The following is a 24579-nucleotide window of genomic DNA, read 5'->3' as shown; positions in this document are numbered from 1 at the left end:
ATCTTCCCTTCCTCTCCAGCTGTCTAGTCCAACAGAAACCATTCTGGCTTTTTAAATGTCTCAGGGAGCTCCTGTGCTGCCACTGCGCTGTCTCAGGCATGTTTTTTTCTCTGGGCCCTTCCCAGTGACATTTGTCTGTCTGCACATATGGCAGAATAAATGCATTTGGGAGGAGGAGTGCAGGCTGGGTGGCCTTGCCTGTGTTTCTGATCAGCTCCTGGGGGGAACTTGCTGTGCTTGTTGCCTCAGACAACTAAAGCTGATCTGCCCCTGCAGCTCCTTCAGAACCTGGCAGCTCTGCTCCCCAGTGTGGCTGTGCCTGGCAAAGGGAAGAAGTGTCCCTGTTTAAATGGCTGATTGCAAACAGCAGGGCTAGAGGGGCTGCCAAGAGATGTGTTGGACCTGGCTTGGAAACTTCTGTTGTGGAGATTCCAAAAGTCCCATGAACTATTAATTGTGATGGTGTTCACAGGGGTCTTAGGATGAGGGAAGAGATGAGAATCTGACTCCATGTTTCAGAAGGTTTGATTTATTATTTTATGATATATATTATATTAAAACTATACTAAAAGAATAGAAGAAAGGATTTCATCAGAAGGCTAAGCTAAGAATAGAATAGGAAAGAATGATAACAAAGGCTCTCTCTTGGACTCTCTGTCCAAGCCAGCTGACTGTGACTGGCCATTAATTAGAAACAACCAACATGGGCCAATCACAGATCCACCTGTTACATTCCACAGCAGCAGATAATCAATGTTTACATTTTGTTCCTGAGGCCTCTCAGGAGGAAAAATCCTAAGGAAAGGATTTTTCATAAAAGATGTCTCTGACAATGAATTGTGGAACTTCTGGTGCTAGAAGCTGTTTTCTTTAGCACCCTGGTTCTCTCTTCACCATAAAATCACAGAATGGTTTGGGTTGAAAGGGGACCTTAAAGCCCATCTCATCCCTCCCCCTGCCATGGGCAGGGACACCTTCCACTATCCCAGCTGCTCCAAGCCCTGTCCACCCCATCTTTTTGCTGCAGTTAAAACACTTATTTTGTGATTTCTGCTTTGCAGTGGCTTTTCTAGGTCTGAAGAGCTGTTGTTGCACCTTCTCCCCTGTTCTTGCAGACCTGCTTTTTTTTGGAAGCACTTTTTTTATTGTTGATGTTGAGTGTTTGCTCACCAGGGGAGTGGCTGTGCCTCACCTTGGCCGTGCCATATCTGTTCTGCCCGGCTAAATGAGGGAATTGGAGTCCCTTTGGCAGAAGGAGGAATGTTAATTTCCTCTATCAACTTGGAACTTATCTGGAATGGTATTGTGATGTTGGCTTTTAGGCCAGTGAATGCTTTTAGGTCTCTCTTGTCACTTGAGTTTTTGTGACTGTGCCAACATCAGGCGTTGAGAAATCACAGCCCAGGCTATGCAAACTCAGGTGGATTTTGTTGGGTTGCCTGGCTTATTTATTTTTTTCTAACCAGTTTCCTTCCCTTACCCCACCTTGCACTTTTGGCAAGGTGCTGCATGCTGAGAGCTCCTTCAGGAAAGTCTGGTAAAGGGTCAGAAAAGAACAAATAGGGATAAATTTCTACTGAGGGACAGAAAAAAAAGAAACAAACATGAAAAGTGTCTGTAAGTGCTTCCTGCTGAGCAGGGAATTAGTCCTGGCAAGCGGCTGTGGTTTTGTGGTTAGACATTGTTGTGGCAGGTGTCTTTGGGTGTGCTTTTGCTTAGTATTCCAAATTATTTCTGAAGGTGCAAAGAACACAGAGAAGCCATCAGTAGCTTTCATTATTTTCTCGTGCAAAGAAATTTTGGGAGCAGCAAGTTTGTCATTTGGCCGTTAACTAAAATGAATTGTACCTGGGAATTGTCCTTTCTAAATGGCCACTTGGCTGAGATCTGGGAAGGAGTGGATTCAGTGCAGAGTGGATGACCACCAAACCTTATTTCTTTTGTGCCTCTCAGCATGTGAAATACACATTTAATGTTGTAGAAGTTAAATGTTGTTGTAGTTAATAGGAAGCATCTTTGGTGTTGATCCTGATCTTGGAAAAGGGCATTTATCCTCACCTTCTCCCATCTGAACTCCCACTGGGTTATTTTATTTCCTTACAAGTCTGTCTGTCCTGGGATAGTTTGCAGAGGGAATATCAGGGTATGTTAGCAAACCATTTCACTTGCTGGAGCTCTTCACTGCTGGATGGAAAGGTTCCAAAATTTATCATTTGGGGGGTAAAAATAATTGCTCAAAGATGATGAACTTTGCTTTGCTCAGGACATGTGCTTGATGTGCATGTCAGCATGTGCTGAGCAGTGTAATTCAGTGAAAAGAACCCAATTTGCAGGGTTTCTGGTGTTGGATGTAGGGTTTGGCCAGTGCTGACTGGATTGGGATGTGTTTTTGCCTGCCACGTGCAGGTGGCACTGTCGGCCTGTGGATAACCACAGGCAGCAGGAGGCTTTCTAGCAGTTTCTCAGGCATTTTAAATTTGGGATATCTGAAGTGCTGGTGCTGTGCAAAGTGGTGGATTCTGAGATCCATCACTGGAGCTGCTGCAGCTTCCTCCAGGTGTTCCAAGGCAGGATGCTGGAGGCACTGCCTCCTTCCAGACCCTCTCACTGTCTCAGTACTGCTCCATTTAGCATGGGAATTTAGCAGGGTAGTGTGTGGCATTCCGTAAAAGCACTGGATTTTACAGTGCTTTGATAGAAGGAAAAAAAAGCCAGAGGGGATTCATGGAGAAGGGTTCCAGGAATGATGGAGGATGAACCTGGGAGGGGAAATGGAGAAGCAGGAGCAAACTGGAGGCAAGGATGAGGTGCAATACATCATAGATTTGTAAGGATAAATGTTTGGAAAACAGCCCAAATCTTTGGAAGCTTTATTTATCACAAAAGTAGCTCTTTAACCATAGATGATGATAATGAATCCTAGAATGGTTTGGGTTGCCAGGGTCCCTAAAGCCCTGGCCGCCCACCCCGTGCCGTGGGCAGGGACACCTTCCACTGGACCAGGTTGCTCCTCCAGCCTGGCCTGGAATATTTCCAGTGATGGGGTGGGTGCAGCACTTGGCTGTTGGTGGGGCAGGGTGTGACCTGAGTGCTCCTGTTCCCCTCAGCGTGCAGGACAAGGCTGCAGTGATGGATGCCGTGTCCATCCCGCGCTTCATCCCCGAGATCACCATCGGCGGCACCGAGTTCGACAGGATCTACTACGAGTACCGGGCGGTGAGTGCTGCTGGGGACACCTGGGGACATGGCCAGGGGGCTCCTCACTGCTGGGGACATGGCCAGGGGGCTCCTCACTGCTGGGGACAGCTGGGGACATGGCCAGGGGGCTCCTCACTGCTGGGGACAGCCAGGGGACATGGCTGGGGGGTCCTCGCTGCTGGGGACAGCAGTGTCATGCTTTTTATAAGCTACAAGAACATAACATTTGGTGGATGATTGGCTGATGATTTATGATCATGGTTTGTGTTTTTGTTTGTTTTTTTTTTTGGGGGGGGATCAGTTCTGGGGTTAATTCTCTGTTTGTTTAGGGGTGGTTATGGAGTGATGATGGCGGTTGGTTATTGCTTTTGACACTAGGAAATATAGAGGGAGGTTAATTGAAAGTGTGTTGATGATAAATGATTTGGATAATGTAGGGATGTATGGTTTAATTGTTTAATAAAAAAATAAAAATGTCAAGATAAAAAAAAAATGAACGCGTAAAATGGGATTTAAATATTTGTTCCTAATAAATGATATTGCAATGGTTGCTGCACATAATTATTTTATCTGTTGTCTTGAGGTTGGTAGCAGCCAGGGAGCTCCTCACTGCTGGGGACACCCTGCCTGCCCCCCTCCTGCCCATTGCTCCTGGGAACTTGTGCATTTTGCCCAAATCCCCACCTTTTTTGAAGTCTGGCTTCCCCCCCCAGGGGAATAATGAAGCAAATGGTTTGTTTCTTAAGCTGATTTTTTGTTTTTTGGGTTTTTTCATCTTTAGACGTGGACTAAAGGATAAATGGTTTTCATTTGTTTCTGTTTCTTGTGCCCTGATGAGTCTGTGACCTCTGAAATCCAAAAGAGTCCCTTAAGTCAAACAAGAAAATTGGGAACCCATGGCGAGTCCTTATCGAATGCTGAGGGAGGGGGTGTTTTTTCAGAGGAGGAATGAATGCTGCCTCGCTTCCCCAAAGTGCTGTTGCTTTAAATAGAGTGTTGCTGCACGTGGGCACGCATCCAAAGCCTGTTGTGCCCAGTGCTCTCATACACCTCATGCAGGCTCCCACACAGGGTTTTAATTAGCTCCTGCCTTGCTGCTTCTGGAGACAGCAGCTTCCAATCCCCCCGGAGCTCTGCCCTCGTGCTGCTCAGTGCTCCCCTGCTATGGGCTCCTCTCCCTTGCCTAAGGCCCAGGTATTGGAGAAACTCCTTGGAGAAGTTGTGGAGCTGATGGTAATTAATGCTGAGTGGCCAGAGTTACAGGTGAGCCTCTGTTCTTATTATTTTCCAAGCAGTCCTGAAGACAAAGGGAGGAGTATACAATATCAACTGTTAGAAGCCATGATTTGCATCATCCAAACCCTATCATTTTTCTTTTCCTGGTAGCATACAGTCTCTTACTGAGATGAAAATGTAAGCTACAGATTTATGGACTTGTTTGGAAACTGATGCACCAATGTTTTCTTCTGGAATGGACAGAATATTCCAGTAATTTGTTCCTCCTTGGCTGGCTGTGTAGTGGAGAGGCTCCTGGGCTCACACTGTTCTGCCTCATTTGAGATGTGACCTTTCCAGCTTGTAAAAGGGGCTAAAGCTAAAGGTTAAAGTAGCAGAAAACATCTGAGGTTATCTAATGGATTTGAAAACTCCCTGGTCCAGCTGAGAAATTGCTCTCAGAATTTCCTCCTTCCTCCAAAACCTCAAGCTCGGGATTGTTGGAGCCCTTCCCTCCAGGAGCTGCCTGTGCTGTGCACACAGATTTGAGCAGGATCTGCTGCATGACTCGTCTCTAGCTCACAGCATCCATCTGCACTGCCTGTGCCTTTCTTCCCTGAGATGAGAGGGCTTTTTTTGGGGCTGACATGTCCCTTTGCAGTGGAGCTGGGAATTACTGAGGCTGCCTGACACACAGCTAGATGTGACCTCGGTGCTGTGTGCTGAGAGCCTGGGGTGAGACTTCTGAGAGGCTTTTTTCCTCTGCCTCTACAGCAGCACATGCTCTTTGTGCTGGCAGGAAACTGAGAATGTCCTGGCTCATCCACTAACTGGCTGCCAGGAGAAATTTTTTTGACTTGCCTTGCAGATGTAGCAAAGGGATGCTTGGGAGTTGGGAATCTGGGTACCTGGGAAGGAAAGCTGTGCTCTTGGATGGCTCTGCTCCATGCCAGTTAGTTGACAGCTGAAGCTGAGCAAAAAAAATAAAAACCATTGCCAAAATATAATCTCCCTTCTGCAGCCTTGTTTGTAGGCCCTGATTCAGGAAAGTGCTGTGGAAAGTGATAATGTCCTTTGGAATCAGGAGGAGTTGCTTCTTTCAGGAAGCATTCTGTTAAATTTAGGCTACTTCAATACTCATTTTCTCTCTCCTAAATGCTTGGATACTCCTTCAGTGCTGTGGGGGGTGTACAGGGATGGTGCACAATGCAAAAGATGCTGAGTTTTCCTGTTTTCCATCAGCTACTGGAAGGGGAAGCACAAAGCCAGCCCCACCTGCTGTTTTATGTTCTGAGGATTGCATTCTTTGTGCTGAAACTTTGAAGATCTGGGAGTTTGTTTTTTTTTTTTTTTTGTTTTGTTTTGTTTTTTTGTTTTTACCTTCCAACTTTGTTTAGCAAATGAAGGGCTGAATTTTTTTTCTCAGGCAGAGGTGATGGAGCAAGAGGCCAACCAGCACAGGCACAGAGAGCAGATGAGCTTCCAGACTCACAGATTTGGGCTGGGAGATTGTTTGGTCTGTAAAGGGGGAATCACTGGCCCCTGCCTTGCCCATGGCTGTGCAGGAATGGTCACAGCTGTGCTGCTTTGGCACTTGAAAATAAAGGGTTTAGGCTCACTTGTGAGTAAAAGTTTAGGCTAACTTGTAAGCAAAGGCTTAATTATGGGATAATTACAGAAGTTTAACTTTTCCTTGTGGGAAATGCCTGCTTTTAAAGTTGGTGTAATGATGTTTACCACATAAATACAATGATTTGCATAGGGGATTTTTCCTCCTGTAACTACTCCTAAATCCTTCATCTCTCCAATAGGCAGCAAACTGCTGTGCTTTTCAGAGCTCCATGCACACAATTCATGCTGCCTAATAATGGTGGTTTTCAGGGAGTTACAAATTCCAGGTAGAAGCTGGGTTTTGTTCAAAATATTCATTAGAAGCAACGAAGAAGGAGGAGGAGGAAGGAACACTCTTCAGAGTTTAAGATTTTAGTATGTGTGCTTTTCCACAGAATAATGAGATGGCCACATACAGCTCCAAATACTCAAAACTCACTTTTTTTTTTTAATGTATATCCTCTAAATTTCTTCTGTAAGGGCTCTTTTCATGTGTGAGGAGGTGGCTTTCTGCAGCCTTCTTATACCATGAAGTCCTCTGGCAGGGTCCAGCAGCTCTGCTCAGGCATTCAGAAACTTCTAAGGATGCTCTTCTGGCAAGGGAAAAGCAACCTATCAGTCAGGTTCTGTAGACCAGAGATAAGCACATTCATTCTTCAGGGAAGCAGCATTATTTTAGGAACTGTCAGACTAGTAAAGGCTTGACTACCCTTTTTTTTTTCCCCTTAACAACTGCTGTATCTCTGTGCCTTTCTTCCAAGTGCACACAATCCCCAGGGATAATGCTCCAAACTCCGTGTGTGCGCCCTGTGGAGCTGGAGAGCTGGAGCACTTAGGCAGATGTGTTTGCAGTGGAGATGAAAACAAATGGCTCTGTTTAATGGAATCAGTGTACTTAAATAATGTGCTGATGTACTTCACACTCCTGCTGCATCTCCTGGAGTGGGGGGAACGGCGGCTCTGACGTGCGTGTGCTTTTCTGTGTACATAAAAGTGCAGCTGTTTGCTGGAATTTGCAGAATCAAAGAATCACAGAATGCTTTGGAGTTGAAAGGGACCTTAAAACTCATCTCATTCCCACCCCCTGCCATGGGCAGGGACACCTTCCACTCTCCCAGGCTGCTCCTGCTTCCACTGTCCCAAGCCCAATGTCCAACCTGGCCTTGGACAGGGATCCAGGAGTGTCACAGACATCTTTTCATGAAAATCCTTTCCTTAGGATTTTTTCCTCCTGAGAAGCTGTGAGGCCTCAGGAACAAAATGTAAACATTGGTTATCTGCTGCTGTGGAATGCAACAGGCGGCTCTGTGATTGGCCCATCTTGGATGTTTCTAATTAATGGCCAATCACAGTCAGCTGGCTCAGACAGAGAGCTGAGACAGCTGCCTTTGTTATCATTCTTTCTGATTCTGTTCTTGGCTTAGCTTGCCTTCTGAGATGAAACCTTTTCTTCTATTCCTTTAGCATAGTTTTAATGTAATATATATCATAAAATAATAAATCAAGCCTTCTGAAACATGGAGTCAGATCTACATCTCTTCCCTCAACATAAGATCCCTGTGAACACCGTCACACAGGGGCAGTCACAGCTGCTCTGGGCACCCTGTGCCAGGGCCTGCCCACCCTCACAGGGAACAATTCCTTCCCAATATCCCATCTAACCCTGCCCTGTGGCAGTGTGAGGTGATTCCTCCTTGTGCTGTGCCATGGAAAGGTAAGACAAGGCTCTCATTTTAATTCCCTCCCCGTTTTCCTTGGTGGAAGGCTGCTTTTGGGATATAGGGATGCTGAGCATGAGGCAAGGAGAGCTTGAGCAGATCAAAGTTCTGGCTGCTGCTGGGAGGTGCAGTCCAGCTCCTTCCACAGCAGCTGCACAGCTCTGCTGCCTTGCTTTGCTTCCTCTTTGTGCCCTGCTCCTCATCCTCCTCCCTCTTGCCCGTGTGGCTGGCAGGGCCCTGCAGTCCTGGGTAGCAGCAAGCAGGGAAGAGGGGAATCCCACACGCTTTTCATCATTCTTTTCCATAAGGATGCAGCCTTAGGGAGGGAAAATCCTCCCATGGCTGCCATGCCTCCAGGCTGGAGGGGCTGCAGGGCAGTAGCTTTGAGTGGTGGAAGGTGAGGCTGCAGCATGAGTCAGCTCTGTGCCACAAGCCAGCACTGGGAGTGCTGGAAGAGCTTGTGTTTGCAGGGGAAATCCCAGCCAGCCCCAAAGGGAGGGTGTTGAGGGAAGCCTCTCCAGGTTTGAGGGGCCCCAGAGCTGCTCTGGCCCTTCCTGGCAGCTGTGGGGCTGAGGGTGGCCCCTGGCGAGCACAGGGCCCTTGGCTCCCCATCTCTGCTGAGGGACCTCTGCACATAAAAATCTCCTGAAGCAGCTGCAAAAGGAATGCTTGAGCTTTCAGAAAGCCAGAGTCTGGATCAGCAACAGGATCAACTCCTGCCTTTGCAGGAGCAGGGAGCTTAGGATATCTCTCATTCTCCATGTTTGCCATCGTTGCCATAGCTGCTGCCTTTGATAGAACCTTCTGTTTTCTCTCTCCTGCCATTTTTTTCTTGGCTTGATGAAGCCTTCATTCTTTTTAGGATCAAGATCTCCTTTCCTAATTCTGTTTTAAAGGAGGTGTTTGGCAGCTGTAATGCCCAGCCCTATCTGCTCTTGAATCCAGGAAGGAATGAAAACAGACACACAATAAATTAGAAGAGGATTCATTTAAGGCTTGTTTTTTTTTTTCCTGTTTTATCTCTGCAGAAATATTTTTAGCCCTTTCTAAAGTACCAAAATGTTGCCTAGCTAGGTATCAGTAAGACCGAAGGAATAATAAAAACCTGGGAATGACAGAGCTGTTGCTCAAGGATACCTGGATCTGCTCCTCTTCCCACCTTCCCACTTGTCCTCTGCTCTCACCAATGCTGTCCATATGGGGAGAGTGTGAGAGCATCCCCTCTTTAGGAATAGGCAGCTTTTCCACCCTGCCTGCCCTGAGAAGTATCATGGACAGTTGGCAGGGATATCTATCCCAGAAACAGTAGGGAAGGAGCCTGACAGACCTTGTAACAAATCTTGGGTTTGGTGGTTGTGTCTGTTTTATTTTAGGGGTGTCTCTGTGAATCAGAAAGACAGTCAAATCTCACTGGCATTAAAATAATCCATTTTCAGCTTGATAGTCTGTCCCTGTGAAAGGAAACGCTTTTTTATGTGGGAGCACATCCCCCTTTCCCAAACCCCTCTTAATGCCATACCTGTGGAGGGATGTGATCCCCAGGGCAGATCTCTATTAAATTAAAATTAATTGGAATATAATTTAATAGAGGGGTAGCATCTCCATGGATCTCACACTGTGAAGTAGAGTCAGTTTGAGGTGTTTAACTGTGCTGTGTGGCTTGGATTAGTTCCTTGGCTTTTCCCTGCACTCTCTAGTGGATAACTGATCCTCTTATGGGCACTTCTCTTTCCAAAGGATTTTTATTGTCTGTTTTTTTAGTGAATGAATGAAGGGCAGGACAGCAGTCATTGAACAGTTCCAGCAAACTGGAATTGTTTTAGCCTCAATTCAGCAAAACTTTTGGGTGCTCTTGATTTTTGGGGCTGTGATGGATGTTAACAGCATTGAGGGCTTTATTTGAGTAAGGGATGGCAGGAGTGAGGCTGTAACAAACACCTGAGCCAGGCCTTTGGGAGCCAAGCCATGCACACCTCAGGTGTGTGTTTGGAGGGGAAATTGTTCCCTTCCTTGCTTTAACTGCTGCTCTGGAACACGGGATCAGTGGTGTTGGAGAAGATCATTGAGTCCAACTTAAACCCAGCAGTGCCAAGGCCACCAGCAGCCCATGTCCCCAGGTGCCACATCCACATGGCTTTTGAATCCCTCCAGGCATGGGGACTCCTGGGCAGCCTGTGCCAAGGCTCACAGCCCTTTCCACGAAGAATTCTTTCCCTAATACCTGATTTCAATATCCCCTGATGCATTTTGAGGCTGTTTCCTCTTGTCATTTGGGAGGAGAGGCTTGACCCCCCCCTGGCTGCAGAGAGGAACCAAAGGAGGAATAATAAGGAGCAGTCAGGAACCAAACCCTCCCAGAATCCAGCCAATACCTGCAGCTCCATGCTCTTCAGATTCTCTCAGGTTTTAGCTGTGTGCCCACAGCACTGTCAACCTTTGGAAGGGAGGATTCCTCCTGTAGGAAGCAGGAATGTGCTCCCAGCAGGGATGGCAGGGGCTGTTGTTGTGGCTGTTCTAAGCAGCCTGGGGATATTGATGAATGAGCCCAGCTCCCAGAGCAATGACTCTGCTTTTAAGAGCTCTTTGATCAGTGCTGCTCCAAGCAGGCTATTTATAGAGCTCCTGGAGCTGTGGAGCCCAGCCACCAGCACAGAGCAGTGCAGGAATAGCAGGCAATAATGGCAATTCTGCTGGTTCCCCAGAGGCTACGAAACAAGGCAGGCTCCTCCTCAACAGCCTTTCCAGGTGGGTAGAGCCCTCCAGAGCTCTACCTGCACATGCCTGCTGTGGAATGGTCTGGAGCAAGCAGCTCCAGCTGCTCTTCCCCAGCCTCTGCTGCTTTATAGGGCTTTTCATCATGTTTATGGTTTTGACAGGCACTTCTGTGGCAGGTTCTTAATTTAACTGATGAGAGGGTCTTGTTTTCATCTCTTTTCCTCATGCTCTTCTAAAGCTGAGCAGTTTGATGCCTTTGAGCTGGCTCTGCCTTTGGGTTCAGCTCATTTCAGGAGTTTTGTGTGCTGTTGTGTGGTGGATTTTATCCCATCCCTCTGGAAATAATCCTCACTGCCAACTTTTGGGCTCTGTGGAGTGTAATGCAGCAGGCCAAGGCTTCATTCTCACTCAGTTTCCATGGAGTGGAAAAATCTGTTCCTTGGTGACCTGGCAGGAGCTCAGCCTTGCCTGCTGCTGCAGGGATGTGGGGGAGCTCTTGGGGCTGCCTGGTAGGATCTCTCTGATCAGAAAATTGTGGAATGTGTTGGGTTGGAAGGGACCTTAAAGGATCTCAGCCCTTCTGCTGACACCTTCCACCTCCAGCCTGGCCTGGGACACTTGCAGGGAGCTTGTATTGCAAGAGAAGGGGAATATTCAGTCCCTCTCTGTTGTCTCAGCTGCTGGCAAGTCCCACAGAGCTTTTTCCTATCTCCTTTCCATCATCTCTTGCAGCCAGGCTGCCCGGCCTGGACAAACCCAAACTGCCTGATTTCCATCCCTGCCCCTGTGCTGGCCAGGAGCAGCCTGGCAATTTCAGCTGGGGGCACTTTGGAGCACCAGCCTACCCAGAGCCAGCACATCTTCCTCCTTGTCCTGCATCCCCACACCTTCCCTGCTGCTCCTATAACTCCTCTCTGCAGAATCCTTCCCTGTTCCAACCTTTACTGCAGTCACAGCTGGAAAATGTGGGCTTTGAAGAGCAGTGGCCTGTGTCATCAATGCCCATCCTTCTGCTTCCTAGGTAATATGGGAGTTGTTTACTTCCCTCTTCCCTTTTTTTTTTTTCTCTTTTTTTTTTTTCTTTCTTCTTTTTGGCTATTTTGAAAGCTTAGCTGTAACAAATCCCCAAACTCTCCTGCCTTTGCCAAGGCCCACTGTGAATGATGGAGTTATGGATGAATACTTAGAACACTTGCTTTGATGTCTTGCGTGTCTTTAACCAAAGGCACACAGGGAATTTGTTTTGGACAATGAATTTGAGTTCTGTTGGGGTTGAATATTGTAGCTTTTTAAAGAGGGCAGATGTACCCAGAAACAAAACTGTAAACTGCTGTATTTTCCCAGAGATCTCCTGTTGCTTTAATAATCTCCTTATCTGGGAATCTCTTCAAGTATCAAAGGGCCAATTATGTGCTGCCTGGAGAGGACCAGGGAGAGCTGTTTTTGTGTCACAGGAGGTCTCATGTCCTCCCTGGCTCACTGCTGGAAATCCATGGGGCAGAGGTAGTAATAATTTATTTTCATCTCCCATCTCCTCTTTGCTCAGTGGGGGGAACTCTCAACAGGCCTGTGTGCTTTCTGCAGATGTTTAGACAAGGCATTAATTGAAAAAGCTCAGAAAAACTGCTCACAACTGGTTTGTGACAAGGCAGGGTGGGGAGTGTCTTGTGGAGGAGGTCAGGTCTTCTGTCAGCTTGGTTTTTAGGGAAAGAAGTGTCTTGTTTTTTGACATTCAAGTGAGTATAAACACAGTTCCCCTTCCTCAAAACAACAGGCTTCATCTTTTATTAAATAGTTCATTTTTGTGGCCTGAGTACAGATTTTATCAAGAGTGCATCTTGCTTCTCTCTGCAGGGGCAGCTCTCCCCGATAGGATCCTCTTACATGGTTTTTTTGGAAAGGAGAAATCCTCAGGACAAGTCTGGGGTCTTGTGTGAAACCAGTGTTTGTTTGGAGACAGAGCAGATGATCTGTGCTTAATTACTTGGAGAGGCTGCCAGCAGATAGCTTATTTTTAAAGGAAGGGTTTGATTACAGCATCTTTGCTGCCTTCAGCCTTTCCCACCAAACTCGTTGGGTTTTTCTGGTGCTTTGCTTCCTGGGTCCAGTATTGGAGCTCTGAGGTGTTCTGTTCCATTTCTTTCTGGCTCCTGGAGGTAGGAATGGATGTTCTGGAGGTGGATTCTGCTTTTGGAACCAGGATCTCACCATCTCTGGCATTCCAGGTCACGGTCAGTACCTTCCAAAGGGTGCTGCTTCAGCACTGAGACTCACAGGCTGCTGCTTAGGTCCCAGGGTCCTTGAAATTTGGGTAAAGGCTTCAAAAATCTTTGGGTTTTTCCATCAAAAAGCGGTTCCTGACTTTGCTGATGAAGGCAGGCAGATACTGGTTTTGCTTTAATGAAGATAAGTTTAGCTCTTGAAGGCTAAACCTGCAGTTTCATTTGAACAGTTTAATTTAATGTGGTAATTAACTCAGTATCTCATGCATGAAGTATTTCATATATTTAATAATGTGTGTGCCTATTTTGGAATGACATTCAGTTCCTCTCCTCCATGATACAGTTTGGGGAGCCATCTCACTCAGGCTGGGAGGTGCTGGATGAATCCAGGTGGAATGTGGTGCTAAACTCATTGGCCTCACTGTCATACACCTATTATGGCTTTTGTATAGTGGTTTTTGCAGTCCCTCCTTCAGCTGCACGGCTCAGCCTTTTCTGAGAGCCTGATTTTTCTGTGAGTTTGATCATTACAGTGTCAAAAGAGTATTTCATGTTGTGTAGATCCCACTTTAGAATTTTAGAGGGGAGTGGGCAGAGTTGTGACTGAGCTTTCTGCTTTCTTCAGCTCCCTGGGCGCAAGTACGCGCCAGGCTACAACGCGGACGTTGGGGACAAGTGGATCTGGCTGAAATGAAATCCTGTCCTGCTGGAGCCCTGGCCAGGATGGACCACAGGACCTGAGGGAAGAGGAGCCACGTTCAGAGCACCAAGGAAACACTGCTTAAATCATTTCCCATCCCCAGCAGAAGGGAGCAGACTCCCAGAAGGAAAACCACTTTATTCTGGTTTGTTTTTCCCCTGAGTTCCTCGTGTTGGATAGTCAGTGTGGGGGGATAGCCAAGTGAGCTGAGGCAGACTCAACATCAGAGCTGAGTTTTCTCTTCCTCAAGACTGTGGCACATTATTATCCAGGATTGGTGTTGTTCTGCTGATTCAAGAGAAATTAAACCTGTACCCTCCTGGCTCTCACAAACTTCATTTCTTATTCTGACAAACTTCATTTCTTATTCTGTCACGTGTGGTGTTCTGTGAGGTTCATTAGAAGCAACAATGTGTTCTGAAAGGCACTGACTGGACCTCAGCAAAGCATAAAAAGTTCATTGAGACATAGAAATAAGTTATCTCAGTTAATACAGCAAAAATCTCTGCTTAAAATTCTAAAAAACAGTCAAAATAATTTCCAGCAGTTGTATTTGCAGCTTCTTGCTTTGATTCCACTATAGAGTGAAATGTTTGTTGGGTATAAAAGACGAGTGTAATTATTATTTTTGCAAGTCCCTCAAAGTCCAAGTTGGAAGGGTTTTTCTAGAAGAAATTATTCACTTAGTACTAGTCACAGAAATGAGGTGCCTTGGCATTGGTTCAAGCACCACTGTCCGGATTTAGGCTGCAGCTAATTTTGTATTTCCAGCACGGGGCTCACTGCTTCAGTCACTGAGGAAAAGGGCTGCCAGGCATTCCATAATTTAGGGCAGAGCCTTGGAGTGAAGCAGCCAAGTCCTGCTTGTGCCCCTTCCTGTATCAAAAGCAGTCTGGAGAGTCCCTTAATGAGAGCCTGGGGGCTGCTGCAGGAGCAGTGGGACACAACTGGGGCTCTTTCTGCTGATCCTGTAGTGCTTTGCTTCCGTGTTTCATGTCTCATCCCTCTGTCCTCTGGGAAGGGATGCCTGAATCCTTCAGGGCTCCCAGGCAGTGCAGAGAGATCCTGAGCAGTGTGAGCCTCCTCCACCTGCCCAGAGCACCGAATCCCAGCTCTGAGGGGATGAAAGGAGCACCTGCTGTGCTTTGGGGATTCCTCTGGAGAGTGCAGCTCTCTTGGTACACGTGTCCTCCATCCTGGTGTTGCTGACTTCTCCGGGTGCTGGAATTCACTTGGTGGCAGTGTGTGCAGCCCAGTGCCAGATCTGGAGAGGTGTTTTGTGTCCCCAGTGCCAGATCTGGAGAGGTGTTTTGTGCTGTGGCTAAAGCTGGGGGGGCTCACTGAGGTGCAGAGCAGCTTTAGGAGCCTTCCCCCACCCACTCCAGCAGCACGGAGGGCTGAGCTTTGGACATAAGAGACTTTAATTCCAGTCAGGAAAAGCAATGCTGGCAAGCCCTGCGGAATGACAACATGCATCTCAAACACACTTTTTAAAATGTTATTCAGACTTTAACTCTGCTTTAAAACTGTTTATAAGCTAAATCTGTGAAGGAAATAACTTTCTCTCCCCTTGCTGTAGGAAGGAGTGCTAGCTTTTCTCTTCCCTCCTCTGTGTTTTTCTCTTCCCTCCTTCCCACTCCAACACCTCAAGAAAAATCTCTTAGCAAACCAGCTGTAAAGATTTGGGTTTTGGATGCTATGCTGTGCCAGTTGGATGAATCCATCTCCAGTTCTTACTTAGATTGGAGAAGATAATACAGCTCAAGTCCTCTCCCTGCTTCTGTGTAGGGGCATGTGTGAAACCATCTGCAGTCTGTCCTCTTATCCCAAATTCCCATTCCCTGGGCTTTGCCTCTTGTCTGTCCTGTCCTGTGCTTGGCTCTGCCTGCTTTCCCAGGGCAAATTTCTCTGGGGAAGGTCACATTTATGGGCAAAGCCACCACCAGCTTTCCCTGTGGTCACTCCAGTTCAGCAACCAGCTCCCCCTTGGCTTCACTGTGCACAGGAGGGGAGGAAGGAGAGGGGATGAGTGACTGGGGCTGGTCTGTGCTGTCCCAGTGTGTCTGTCAGCAGCTTCCCCCTCAGCTGGGGCAGGCTAGGACCATCCAGGCTGTGGGGATACCTGTGCATGGCCGAGCTGCTCCATCAGGAATTGGCTCCTCAGCAGTGACAGCGAGCCTGGGGCTGCAGTTATGAGATCCTGCAAGTTTCTTCTTCCTCCTTCAGTGAAATTTTGATGTTTTAAAATGACAGAAGGAGATTGGGCTGGAAGGGACATTAAAGCCCATCCTGTCCTACCCTCTGTCATGGGCAGGGACACCTTCCACTATCCCAGGTAGCTCCAAGCTCTGTCTGGCCTGGCCTGGAGCACTTCCAGGGCTGTGGCAGCCAGAGCTGCTCTGGGCAATGCAGTAGCAGGGAGGTTTCAGTATTAGGTTAGCCCTGCTGCCTCAGTTCTGTTGTGCCCCCACCACAGACAAAGGCTGGAGTGAATCCCTTCTGTGGAAGAGCCTGCTGAGCAAGTGGAATTTAGGTGCACAACAAATGCCAGCTGGCTTCCAGCACTGCTCACAAAAGCAAAATGAATCAGTTTTGTGCGGAAGTGAGTGGAAGCAACCAAAGCAGAGGGGAGATGGGATGGCACAATATCACCTGATGGACTGCTTCCCAAAACTGTGTCTGTGCAAGTTTAGTGTGAGCTGAGTGTTTATGGAGAACCCCAGAAGCCATCTGTGTTCAGGGAGGGCTTGGGGGAAAAGGAGGTCTGGAGATCAAGGAAAAACATGGACTCTCCTCCTTGGGGTGGCCTTCTGTTGATTTGCAGTTGATGTGAGGGTGACAGGAGAGGACATCATGAGGGAGGGCAGAGCTTGCTGGAGCAGCAGTGGCTGCCCTTGGAAGTACCCAAGGGCAGGTTGGATGGGGCTTGGAGGAACCTGGGGTGGTGGAAAGTGTCCCTGCCCATGGTAGGGGCATTGGAGTAGAGCTTTAAGGTGCCTCCCAGCTCCAGCCATTCCATGGTTGTGTGATACTGGCTAGAGCTCCTTGGGAGTGCCTGGGAGCTCCCATCCGTGTCGGCCAACGCTGATCCCATCTGATGACGGCTCTCCCTGTGATCCTGCTGAGCTCTTACACCTGGCACCATGGGTGGCAGGATGCCATGGAGCTTGCTCTGGTTCCCAGCCCAAAGGCTCATTCCCAGCGAGCCCAGCCCGGCGCGCTGCCTCCCGCCGTCTGTGATTCCTGTGCAGGTGCTGGAGCCCAGCCTGGCTGCTGCTATCTGATGGGACCACTCCTGCTGTGCTCCCTCCCTCCTGAGCCAAAACTGCAGCTACAAATGAGGCTTCAGTTCCCCGTGCCTGAGAAAGCTTTGTCTCAATTAGCTCAGAGCTGAGCACCTTCAAAGGCAGCCGAGGCGGGAATTGGCGGCGGGCGCTGCGGTTCCCTCTGGGAGAGGCAGGCACCGCTCCTCATCCCTCCACCTGCTCCTGGAGCGGGGAGCACGCCTGGGAACAGCTCCTGGGGCAGTGGTGCAGTGCCAGGGTGGCCCAGCAGTGCCCCTGTGCAGAGCAGGGCATGGGGTTTAACCAGTGTGCTCTTTTCTGCTTCCTCTCCTGCCTACAGGAATGTGGCTGCTCCAAACATTGATATAGATTTTTCTTTCTCAGGAACCAAGTGCTTCGATACAAAGCTCGCAGGAGAGTTTCTGGTGTATGAAAGGAGTTGATTCATGCAAAAAAAAAAAAAAAAAGGCACAAAATGGTGCTAAGATACAGCAGGCATGACCTGTGCAGCCCTGGCAGGGTCCACAGCAGCTCCCTTCACCTCTGGGTGTTTTGGGAGATAAGGTTGGTTCATTTCATGTCACAAAAGGTGAGGGTGTCAGAAACTGGGCTGTGATTTGCCATTAGGACAGACTCCATTTAATGCTTTTTGGGTTTTGGTTTCTCTTGCTTACAGGAGACACTCCAGGCTGAAGGAGGGAGGTACTTGATGACATCAATTTCCACTTTTATCTTTGGGTATGGGTAAAAATCGAGCTCCCATTGCCCTCAGTGGCAGCTGAAGCAGTCCTGGAAGTCAGGTTGGTATGGGCAGGGACTGTACCTTCAGTGAGGAAGGGAAACCAAAGCCACCACAGACTCTGAGGGGTCTCTAGTCCCCTCTGACTTCTCTCTGAGGTGTTGTCAGCCAAGAGAACTGCTCCCTGGCCACAGGCTGGTTGTGAGCTGGTGCTGCAGGCAGGAGCAGGGCTGTGAGCAGACCCTCCTGGCAGTGCACTTGTTCTGTAATTCGGGAGATGGGGCCCTTGCTGCTCTCACAGTTCCCGTGGTGTCACACAGGTGTTGCTCTCCAGGTGGTGATGGAGAGGAGCAGGGTGGAAGGCTGTGGTCAGTGCTGGGGGTTTGGCACAGTGCCTCAGTCCCTGGGCTTTGCTGGCACAACCACCCCTGTTTCTCCTAGCCATGCTCGTTTCCATCCCACATCCATCTCTGGAGTCCCTGTGGAGTTGGTTTTCCCTTCAGTGTCTGCCTGCATGCAGCATTTTGGCAAGGAGGCAGCTTTAACTGGACAACTGCTTCCTCGAGGAGCTTAATATTCAACGGGCTCTGCTGGCAGGAGCTTTTATGAGCTGTGGGAGGCAACGAGGGGAAATCGACTTTGAGACCCAGTAAAGCTTCTCCTGGTGTGCCCAGTCAGATGTGGGTGGTGATACCACTGGGTCAGGAGCAGCTGCCTTGTTCCTTGGCACAGATCCAGGCACACAAACTGCTCTCTCAGTCCTGCCTGGCCCCTCTGATTTGTGTCACAGAGCCGGGGGTGGCCCGGGCACCTGCAGCGCCCCCAGGGCCCCGGTGTCGGTGCTTTCCACCGGGATGCTCGGCGCTTTCCCAGCGCATCCCATTAGATGGCAATGCAGCCTGCACTGAGAAAGGGGCTGCAGCCTCCGTGGGGTGGGCTGGGGTGGCCAGGGCTTTTCAGTGTGTGCAAAGGGCTCTCAGATCTGTGCTTACAGCCTGCTGACCCGAAGAAGGACGCTGGCATTCCTGCCCTTCTGACTTTGAGGCGCTCTGTATTGTGTAGTGGTGGCTGTGGCCATGCTTGGGCCAACTCTCTCCCTTGCCTGGGCTTTGTCCACCCTGGTGTTCCCTGTTGCTTTATTCCCTGTCATTTCCAAGGAGGGGAAAGCACCCAAGTGCCATCAGGGCAAGAGGGACACTTGGCACCTTCTCTGGGCTGACCAGCCAGCAGGACACCTCCTGCTCATGTGGCTGCCTGCCAGAGCCAGCCTGAGCTCCAGGCAGGACCAGGCTGCTGCTCCCTGTGCTCCCAGCAGCATTTCCCAGGCCTGCAGAAGATGCAGACACCTGCACTGCCCTTGGCCACGGCGCTCCAGGAGCTCAGGAGCCGAGTGAGACAGGAGCTCACCTGGGCAGCGCTGGCCTGCAGCCAGGGGCTTCCCAGGCTGAGCGTGGGGCAGGCAGCAGCAGGGCCCAGGGGCATGGGGGGGTGCCCTGGGAATGGCTGGGGGAACAGCCCTGCCTCCCAAACGGGGCTGGAGGCTCCATGAGTGTGGGTTAGGCATGCACTGAACAGCCCTGTGCCTGCTGGGAGCCCCCAGGTGCAGCCCCTGCTCCATCCTCCTCCTCCTGAGCTGTGGAGGGCCGTGCATCCCTCAGCCTGCCTCTCCTGGGTTTAACAAGAACAGGGCTGTGCATCCCTCAGCCTGCCTCTCCTGGGTTTAACAAGGACAGGGCTGTGCATCCCTCAGCCTGCCTCTCCTGGGTTTAACAGGGACAGGGCTGTGCATCCCTCAGCCTGCCTCTCCTGGGTTTAACAAGAACAGGGCCGTGCATCCCTCAGCCTGCCTCTCCTGGGTTTAACAAGGACAGGGCTGTGCATCCCTCAGCCTGCCTCTCCTGGGTTTAACAGGGACAGGGCTGTGCATCCCTCAGCCTGCCTCTCCTGGGTTTAACAGGGACAGGGCTGTGCATCCCTCAGCCTGCCTCTCCTGGGTTTAACAGGGACAGGGCTGTGCATCCCTCAGCCTGCCTCTCCTGGGTTTAACAGGGACAGGACTGTGCATCCCTCAGCCTGCCTCTCCTGGGTTTAACAGGGACAGGGCTGTGCATCCCTCAGCCTGCCTCTCCTGGGTTTAACAGGGACAGGGCTGTGCATCCCTCAGCCTGCCTCTCCTGGGTTTAACAGGGACAGGGCTGTGCATCCCTCAGCCTGCCTCTCCTGGGTTTAACAAGGACAGGGCTGTGCATCCCTCAGCCTGCCTCTCCTGGGTTTAACAGGGACAGGGCTGTGCATCCCTCAGCCTGCCTCTCCTGGGTTTAACAGGGACAGGGCTGTGCATCCCTCAGCCTGCCTCTCCTGGGTTTAACAGGGACAGGGCTGTGCATCCCTCAGCCTGCCTCTCCTGGGTTTAACAGGGACAGGGCTGTGCATCCCTCAGCCTGCCTCTCCTGGGTTTAACAGGGACAGGACTGTGCATCCCTCAGCCTGCCTCTCCTGGGTTTAACAGGGACAGGGCTGTGCATCCCTCAGCCTGCCTCTCCTGGGTTTAACAGGGACAGGGCTGTGCATCCCTCAGCCTGCCTCTCCTGGGTTTAACAAGGACAGGGCTGTGCATCCCTCAGCCTGCCTCTCCTGGGTTTAACAGGGACAGGGCTGTGCATCCCTCAGCCTGCCTCTCCTGGGTTTAACAGGGACAGGGCTGTGCATCCCTCAGCCTGCCTCTCCTGGGTTTAACAGGGACAGAGTGGTACATCCCACAGCCTGCCTCTCCCTGGCTCACCTGGGATGTCACCTGGAGCTGAGGGAGCGCTCGGGTCGGGATCTGTTGACGGAGCAGCGTTCCACGGCAGCCCAGGCACGGGGAATGAAGCAATATTAAAGTGCAATATTTCATTGCTCTGTAATTAACTTCAGCTGCTTTCAAGCTGCAACAAATTACCCTCAAAGCCCGTTTTTGTACCGAGGAGAACTTTGAACTGCGTTCGCAGCCCTGTGTGCCTGGCAGGGAGGAGAGGCCGCTCCTGCTGTCTGTGGCTGCAGCTCCGTGTGTGGTTTGGGACCAGCCCTGGGCTGGCTGTGCTGGGCTGCCGTGTCAGCACAGGCACGAGTGCTGGGGCTGGCATCATCCCCACCAGGGACTGGCATCAGCCCCGGGCATGGGAAACTGCTGCGGCATCCCGGAGAGCCTCTGGCTCCACCTGGAGAGCCTTCTCTGCTGGGATGGATCCTGCTGCACCCAGATGCATGCTGCCATCCCAAGGTCTTCCCAAAATACTGTGGGCAAATTAATGCAGGGTGTGAAACTTCAGCTTAGCTGCCTTCTGGCCTCCTTCAGCAAGGACCTCATCATCTGATGGCTTTTGGGGAGCCACCGATGCCCCTGAGTGGCTCAAAACACAGCCCTGCATTTCCCAGCAGGACCCTTCCCGCTCCAGCCCCCTAAATTCCTTGGAGAATAGGCTTGTTTGTGTTTGCTTTCCATCTCCCATCTCCAGCAGGATCCATGGAGATGGCCTGTGCAGCCCAGGCCTGGAGAGGTGGCACAGGCTCCCAGCACACATGGCCTGGCCGTGGCCTGGCAGATTTCCAGGCAGAGGCTCTGCCTGGCCTGATGGTGCCTTCCCATCCTGCTCTGGAAAAGCAGAAAGGACTCCCAACAGCTTCTCTGGGATGCCTGAGCCAGGGGCAGCTTAATTCCCTCTGATGAATTGATGAGCTCATGAAGCCAGAGGAAGATGGGAGGCATTCCATGGGAGCCGAGGGCTGGGGAGCTGTGGCACTGCTGCCACATCTGCCATGATCAGAGGTCTCAGAGTGCTCCCATGCCCTGGGAAAGGGCTGGCTGTCCTCTTGGATGCCCTGAGGAGAGGAGCAGGGAACTCTTGCTGCTCTGGACCTCTCTGCCCACCCATGTGCCCACAGAGGAGGTGGTCACAGGAGTTTGAAGAGCTGCTCAGTTTCTGTAGATGATGATGGTGGATGATAGTGGATGTGAGTCATTACTCTGGATGTGTTAAAGCATGAGGAGCAGACAAACCTTCAGCCCAGGGAGGAAGCCACTGGCCCAGACCCCGTTGTGGCACCCAGGGATGGCTCAGTCCCCAGTACCACCTGCAGTGGGGTTCCACCCCGTGGCTATGGCATGGGAGGAGTCACAAGGAGCTTGACCCATGGACGAGCCTTAAATAAAGAGGGGGAAGCTTTCACCTCTGTTCCCAGTGATGCCCAAGGAGCAGTGCTGGAGCTCAGCAGGAGGAGATGTGAAGCAGTGACACATGGCCAGACTTTAATTACCCTTAATTAAAACCTATCCCTCCTAGGTCCAAATCTGGGGATTGGACCCAGATTTGCATCCCACTGGGACATGGGAGCAGGGAGACCTGGCATGGCCGTGATGGAGCTGCCTTTCCTGGGAATGCCATTTGGTCTGGATTCCTCTGGGATGGCTGCAGCCTTATCGCCTTCAGCTGGGCCAGTGGAGTAGGCTAATGATTAGATTTATCATAAAGTGATCTAATGAGCAGCAATAGAGCCAAGTGCTTTCCATTCAGTGACACACATCCAAATCTTAATAAGAGCTGACAGCCTGACCCCGGGACCATGCTCTGGCCAAAGGAAATCAGCCTGATGGTTCCCCAGAGAGAGCAGCCGTGGCTTTAAAGTGTCTTCTGAAAACATTTATCTGACCAGCTTAAAAAAACCAGAAGACCAAAAAACCTGAGCTGCAGGGTTGGCTTATCTCACTCTCTTCCCCATCTCTGCAGCTCGAAAAGCCTCAGCCTGGGAATGTGCTGGGGTGGCTCAATCCAGCAAGGAAAGCTCCAGCAGCATCCCAAATCCTTCCCAGGCTGTGCTCTCACATCTGCATCACCGGTGCCCAGGGGGAGAATTAACATGCTGTGAGTGCTAATAGGGAAACTTCAATAATTGAAGGTATTTGGAGGCTTTTGTTGGCAAATATTTGCTGGCGTATTTTGGAGGCAACGTTCTACTGTAGCAGCTCTTCCTCTTCTCTAAACCTTTCCCTCCCTCTGCAGTTTAGAAGGGAAGCAACCGGCTTTATTCCAAGTTCCCAGGGCAAGTCTCTGTGCACAGAGAGGCTGTGGAATCTCCATCCCTGGAAGTGTCCAGGGCAGGTTGGACAGGGCTTGGAGCATGCCAGGACAGTGGAGGGTGTTCCTGCCTATTCCAGGGGGTGGGATGAGGTGAGTTTTAAGGTCCATTCCAACCCAACCCATATTCCATGTTTCATGGTCTGAGCAGTGGATGCAGCTCCTTGCATGACATGTGCAGAGATGAAGAGGAGGGTCAAGCCAGATGTAAGGAAAATCTCCCAGGAGTGGCTGGAAGGAGAGAATCCTTGTGGTGAGAGGGCTGTTTGCCACTGTGGCTAGCCAAGGGGTTTTACTGGCTCGGCAGCTGCTGCCAGGAACCTCAGGGAAAGCTGCAGGGTGTCCTGAAACCTTCATCCAGGCTTCTCCCAAGGACCTGTTCCCAGAAAAGGTCCTCAGGAAGTCTTCTTCAGCATAGTCCTTCAACAGCCTGAGTGGCTTCTGCTGCTTACACTCAGGGAGTTTTCCCCATCTTTAACATAATTTATTTTTCAGTGTGAACAATAGCAATACGCAGGGCTGGCTCAGCAGTTGTTTGATCCCACAAGTCTCTGCCCTTGGCCACGTCATATGACACGGAGTTCCTCGAGGCAAATTGTGTGAAAAGATGCTCTTTTTTTTGTCCATCACTTCTGGGTTTGCTGTCCCTTCACTGCCTCTGAATGGCCCGTTGTGTGCAGAGCCTGAATACGAGCTCTGTCTCAGAACAAGCATGGCCCCATCCACTGGGCACCAGAGGACCCCAAGGAGGCTTTTCCCTCAATGTGCTGGTTTTCAGAGGAGCCCTCCAAGGCAGGGCCATTGCTCTTGCTTCGTGTGACACCCTTCCTCCAGGAGATGGCCCAAGAGGAAGGTGGTGATGGTGGCACTCAGCAGACCCTGGGAGCAGGGAGGGAAGGCAGCCAGCTCCAGTGGGAAGAGCTCTGAACCCCTCTTTGTGCTGCTGGAGCAGTGACCCCATCCATCCTCTGCCCTTGCCTCAGTGCAAGTGCCTGGGAAGCCCTGGCAGAGCAGGGCCTGGGGGTGGTGGGGCTGGAATTGTGCTCATTCCGTCCTCATTCCCTCCTCAGCCCTTCCTGGGGCTGCTCTCTGCCCTTTGTTTTTCTTCATGCTGGATGTGATCCCCATCCCTGGAGTTGTCTGAAGGAGCAGAGGGTGCTTCCAGGTTTGGAGGTGTTTTCTCACCTCGGTGAAAACAAACAGGGCTGATTTGTTCCCTAACTGCTCGTCCACGGGAGTGGAGTGGGAGCTGGGAATTGCGCTTTGTTTGGCGTTTGATCGAGTGCTCTCCTGCTTCAGCTTCAAAGCTCTCTTTGCTTTTCCACTCTCTTTTAAGTCCCATCTCTTGAAATTCCAGTCCTGCACCAAGGCACAAACCCAGGACAGCTGAAGGCTTCCAAATGCAATTATTTTCCAAAGCATTTCAATAAATTAGCAGCTCGTTCCTCTGCCAGACAGCACTTCCCTTCCCATTGACCTGTCTGTGCAGCCTGCCATGTGCCTTGGACCTTTCTCCTCTGGGATGTCAGCTCAGGAGGACTCAGCCAGGTCCTCTCAGTGATTCAGACCTGGGCTGGGACTCTGGGGAGGCTGGCACGAGCATCTGCAGATATATATTTTTTTTTTAATAGCCTTTTATTTATGAAGCTACTTTGGAGTCTGATTCCCTTGCTTTGTTCGATATTTATTGGTGCTTCACCCGTCTTGAACTGGGAGCCGTAAGCACTTTGATAAATGGATTTGCATTTCCTGGAACCGTGTCCCAAGCTCAGCTCATCAGCATCCTCAGCCAAAGTGCCACTCCTGTAAATCAAGGATGGTGAGGAGAAAATCCCTGAGCAGGGCAGGATGGCAATCCAAGCCCCAGCTCCGCTGCTCCAAGGGGTTCAGTGTGTGGGTAAGGGATCACTCCAGGTGACTGAGCTCTCTGTTTAGTTCAGGGAGTAACTCTTTCCCAATATCCCATCTATCCCTGCCCTCTGGCGGTGGGAAGCCATTCCCTCTTGTGCTGTCACTCCAGGCCCTTGTCCAAAGTCTTTCTCCAGCTCTCCTGAAGCTCCTGT

At 50.4% G+C, this 24579-nt stretch overlaps 1 protein-coding gene across 1 annotated transcript in view; it reads left to right on the top strand.

Moving 5' to 3' along the window:
- Positions 1 to 13542, top strand: part of NDUFA10 (NADH:ubiquinone oxidoreductase subunit A10) — a 29642-nt gene extending 16100 nt beyond the window's left edge. Inside the window, exons 9-10 of the mRNA XM_054277915.1 lie at positions 3108 to 3216; positions 13305 to 13542. Coding sequence (XP_054133890.1) covers positions 3108 to 3216; positions 13305 to 13373 — 178 coding nt within the window. The 3' untranslated portion in view covers positions 13374 to 13542. The remainder of the gene's footprint in view (positions 1 to 3107; positions 3217 to 13304) is intronic.
- The last annotated feature ends 11037 nt before the right edge of the window (positions 13543 to 24579 follow it).

This window comes from Melozone crissalis, unplaced genomic scaffold, assembly GCF_028551555.1.
Source record: "Melozone crissalis strain CALT ecotype California unplaced genomic scaffold, PUWL_Pcris_2 ptg000023l_1, whole genome shotgun sequence".
Lineage (NCBI taxonomy): Eukaryota > Metazoa > Chordata > Aves > Passeriformes > Passerellidae > Melozone > Melozone crissalis.
Note: the sequence above shows the minus strand (reverse complement) of the source record. Positions and strands in the feature narration are given on the sequence as shown.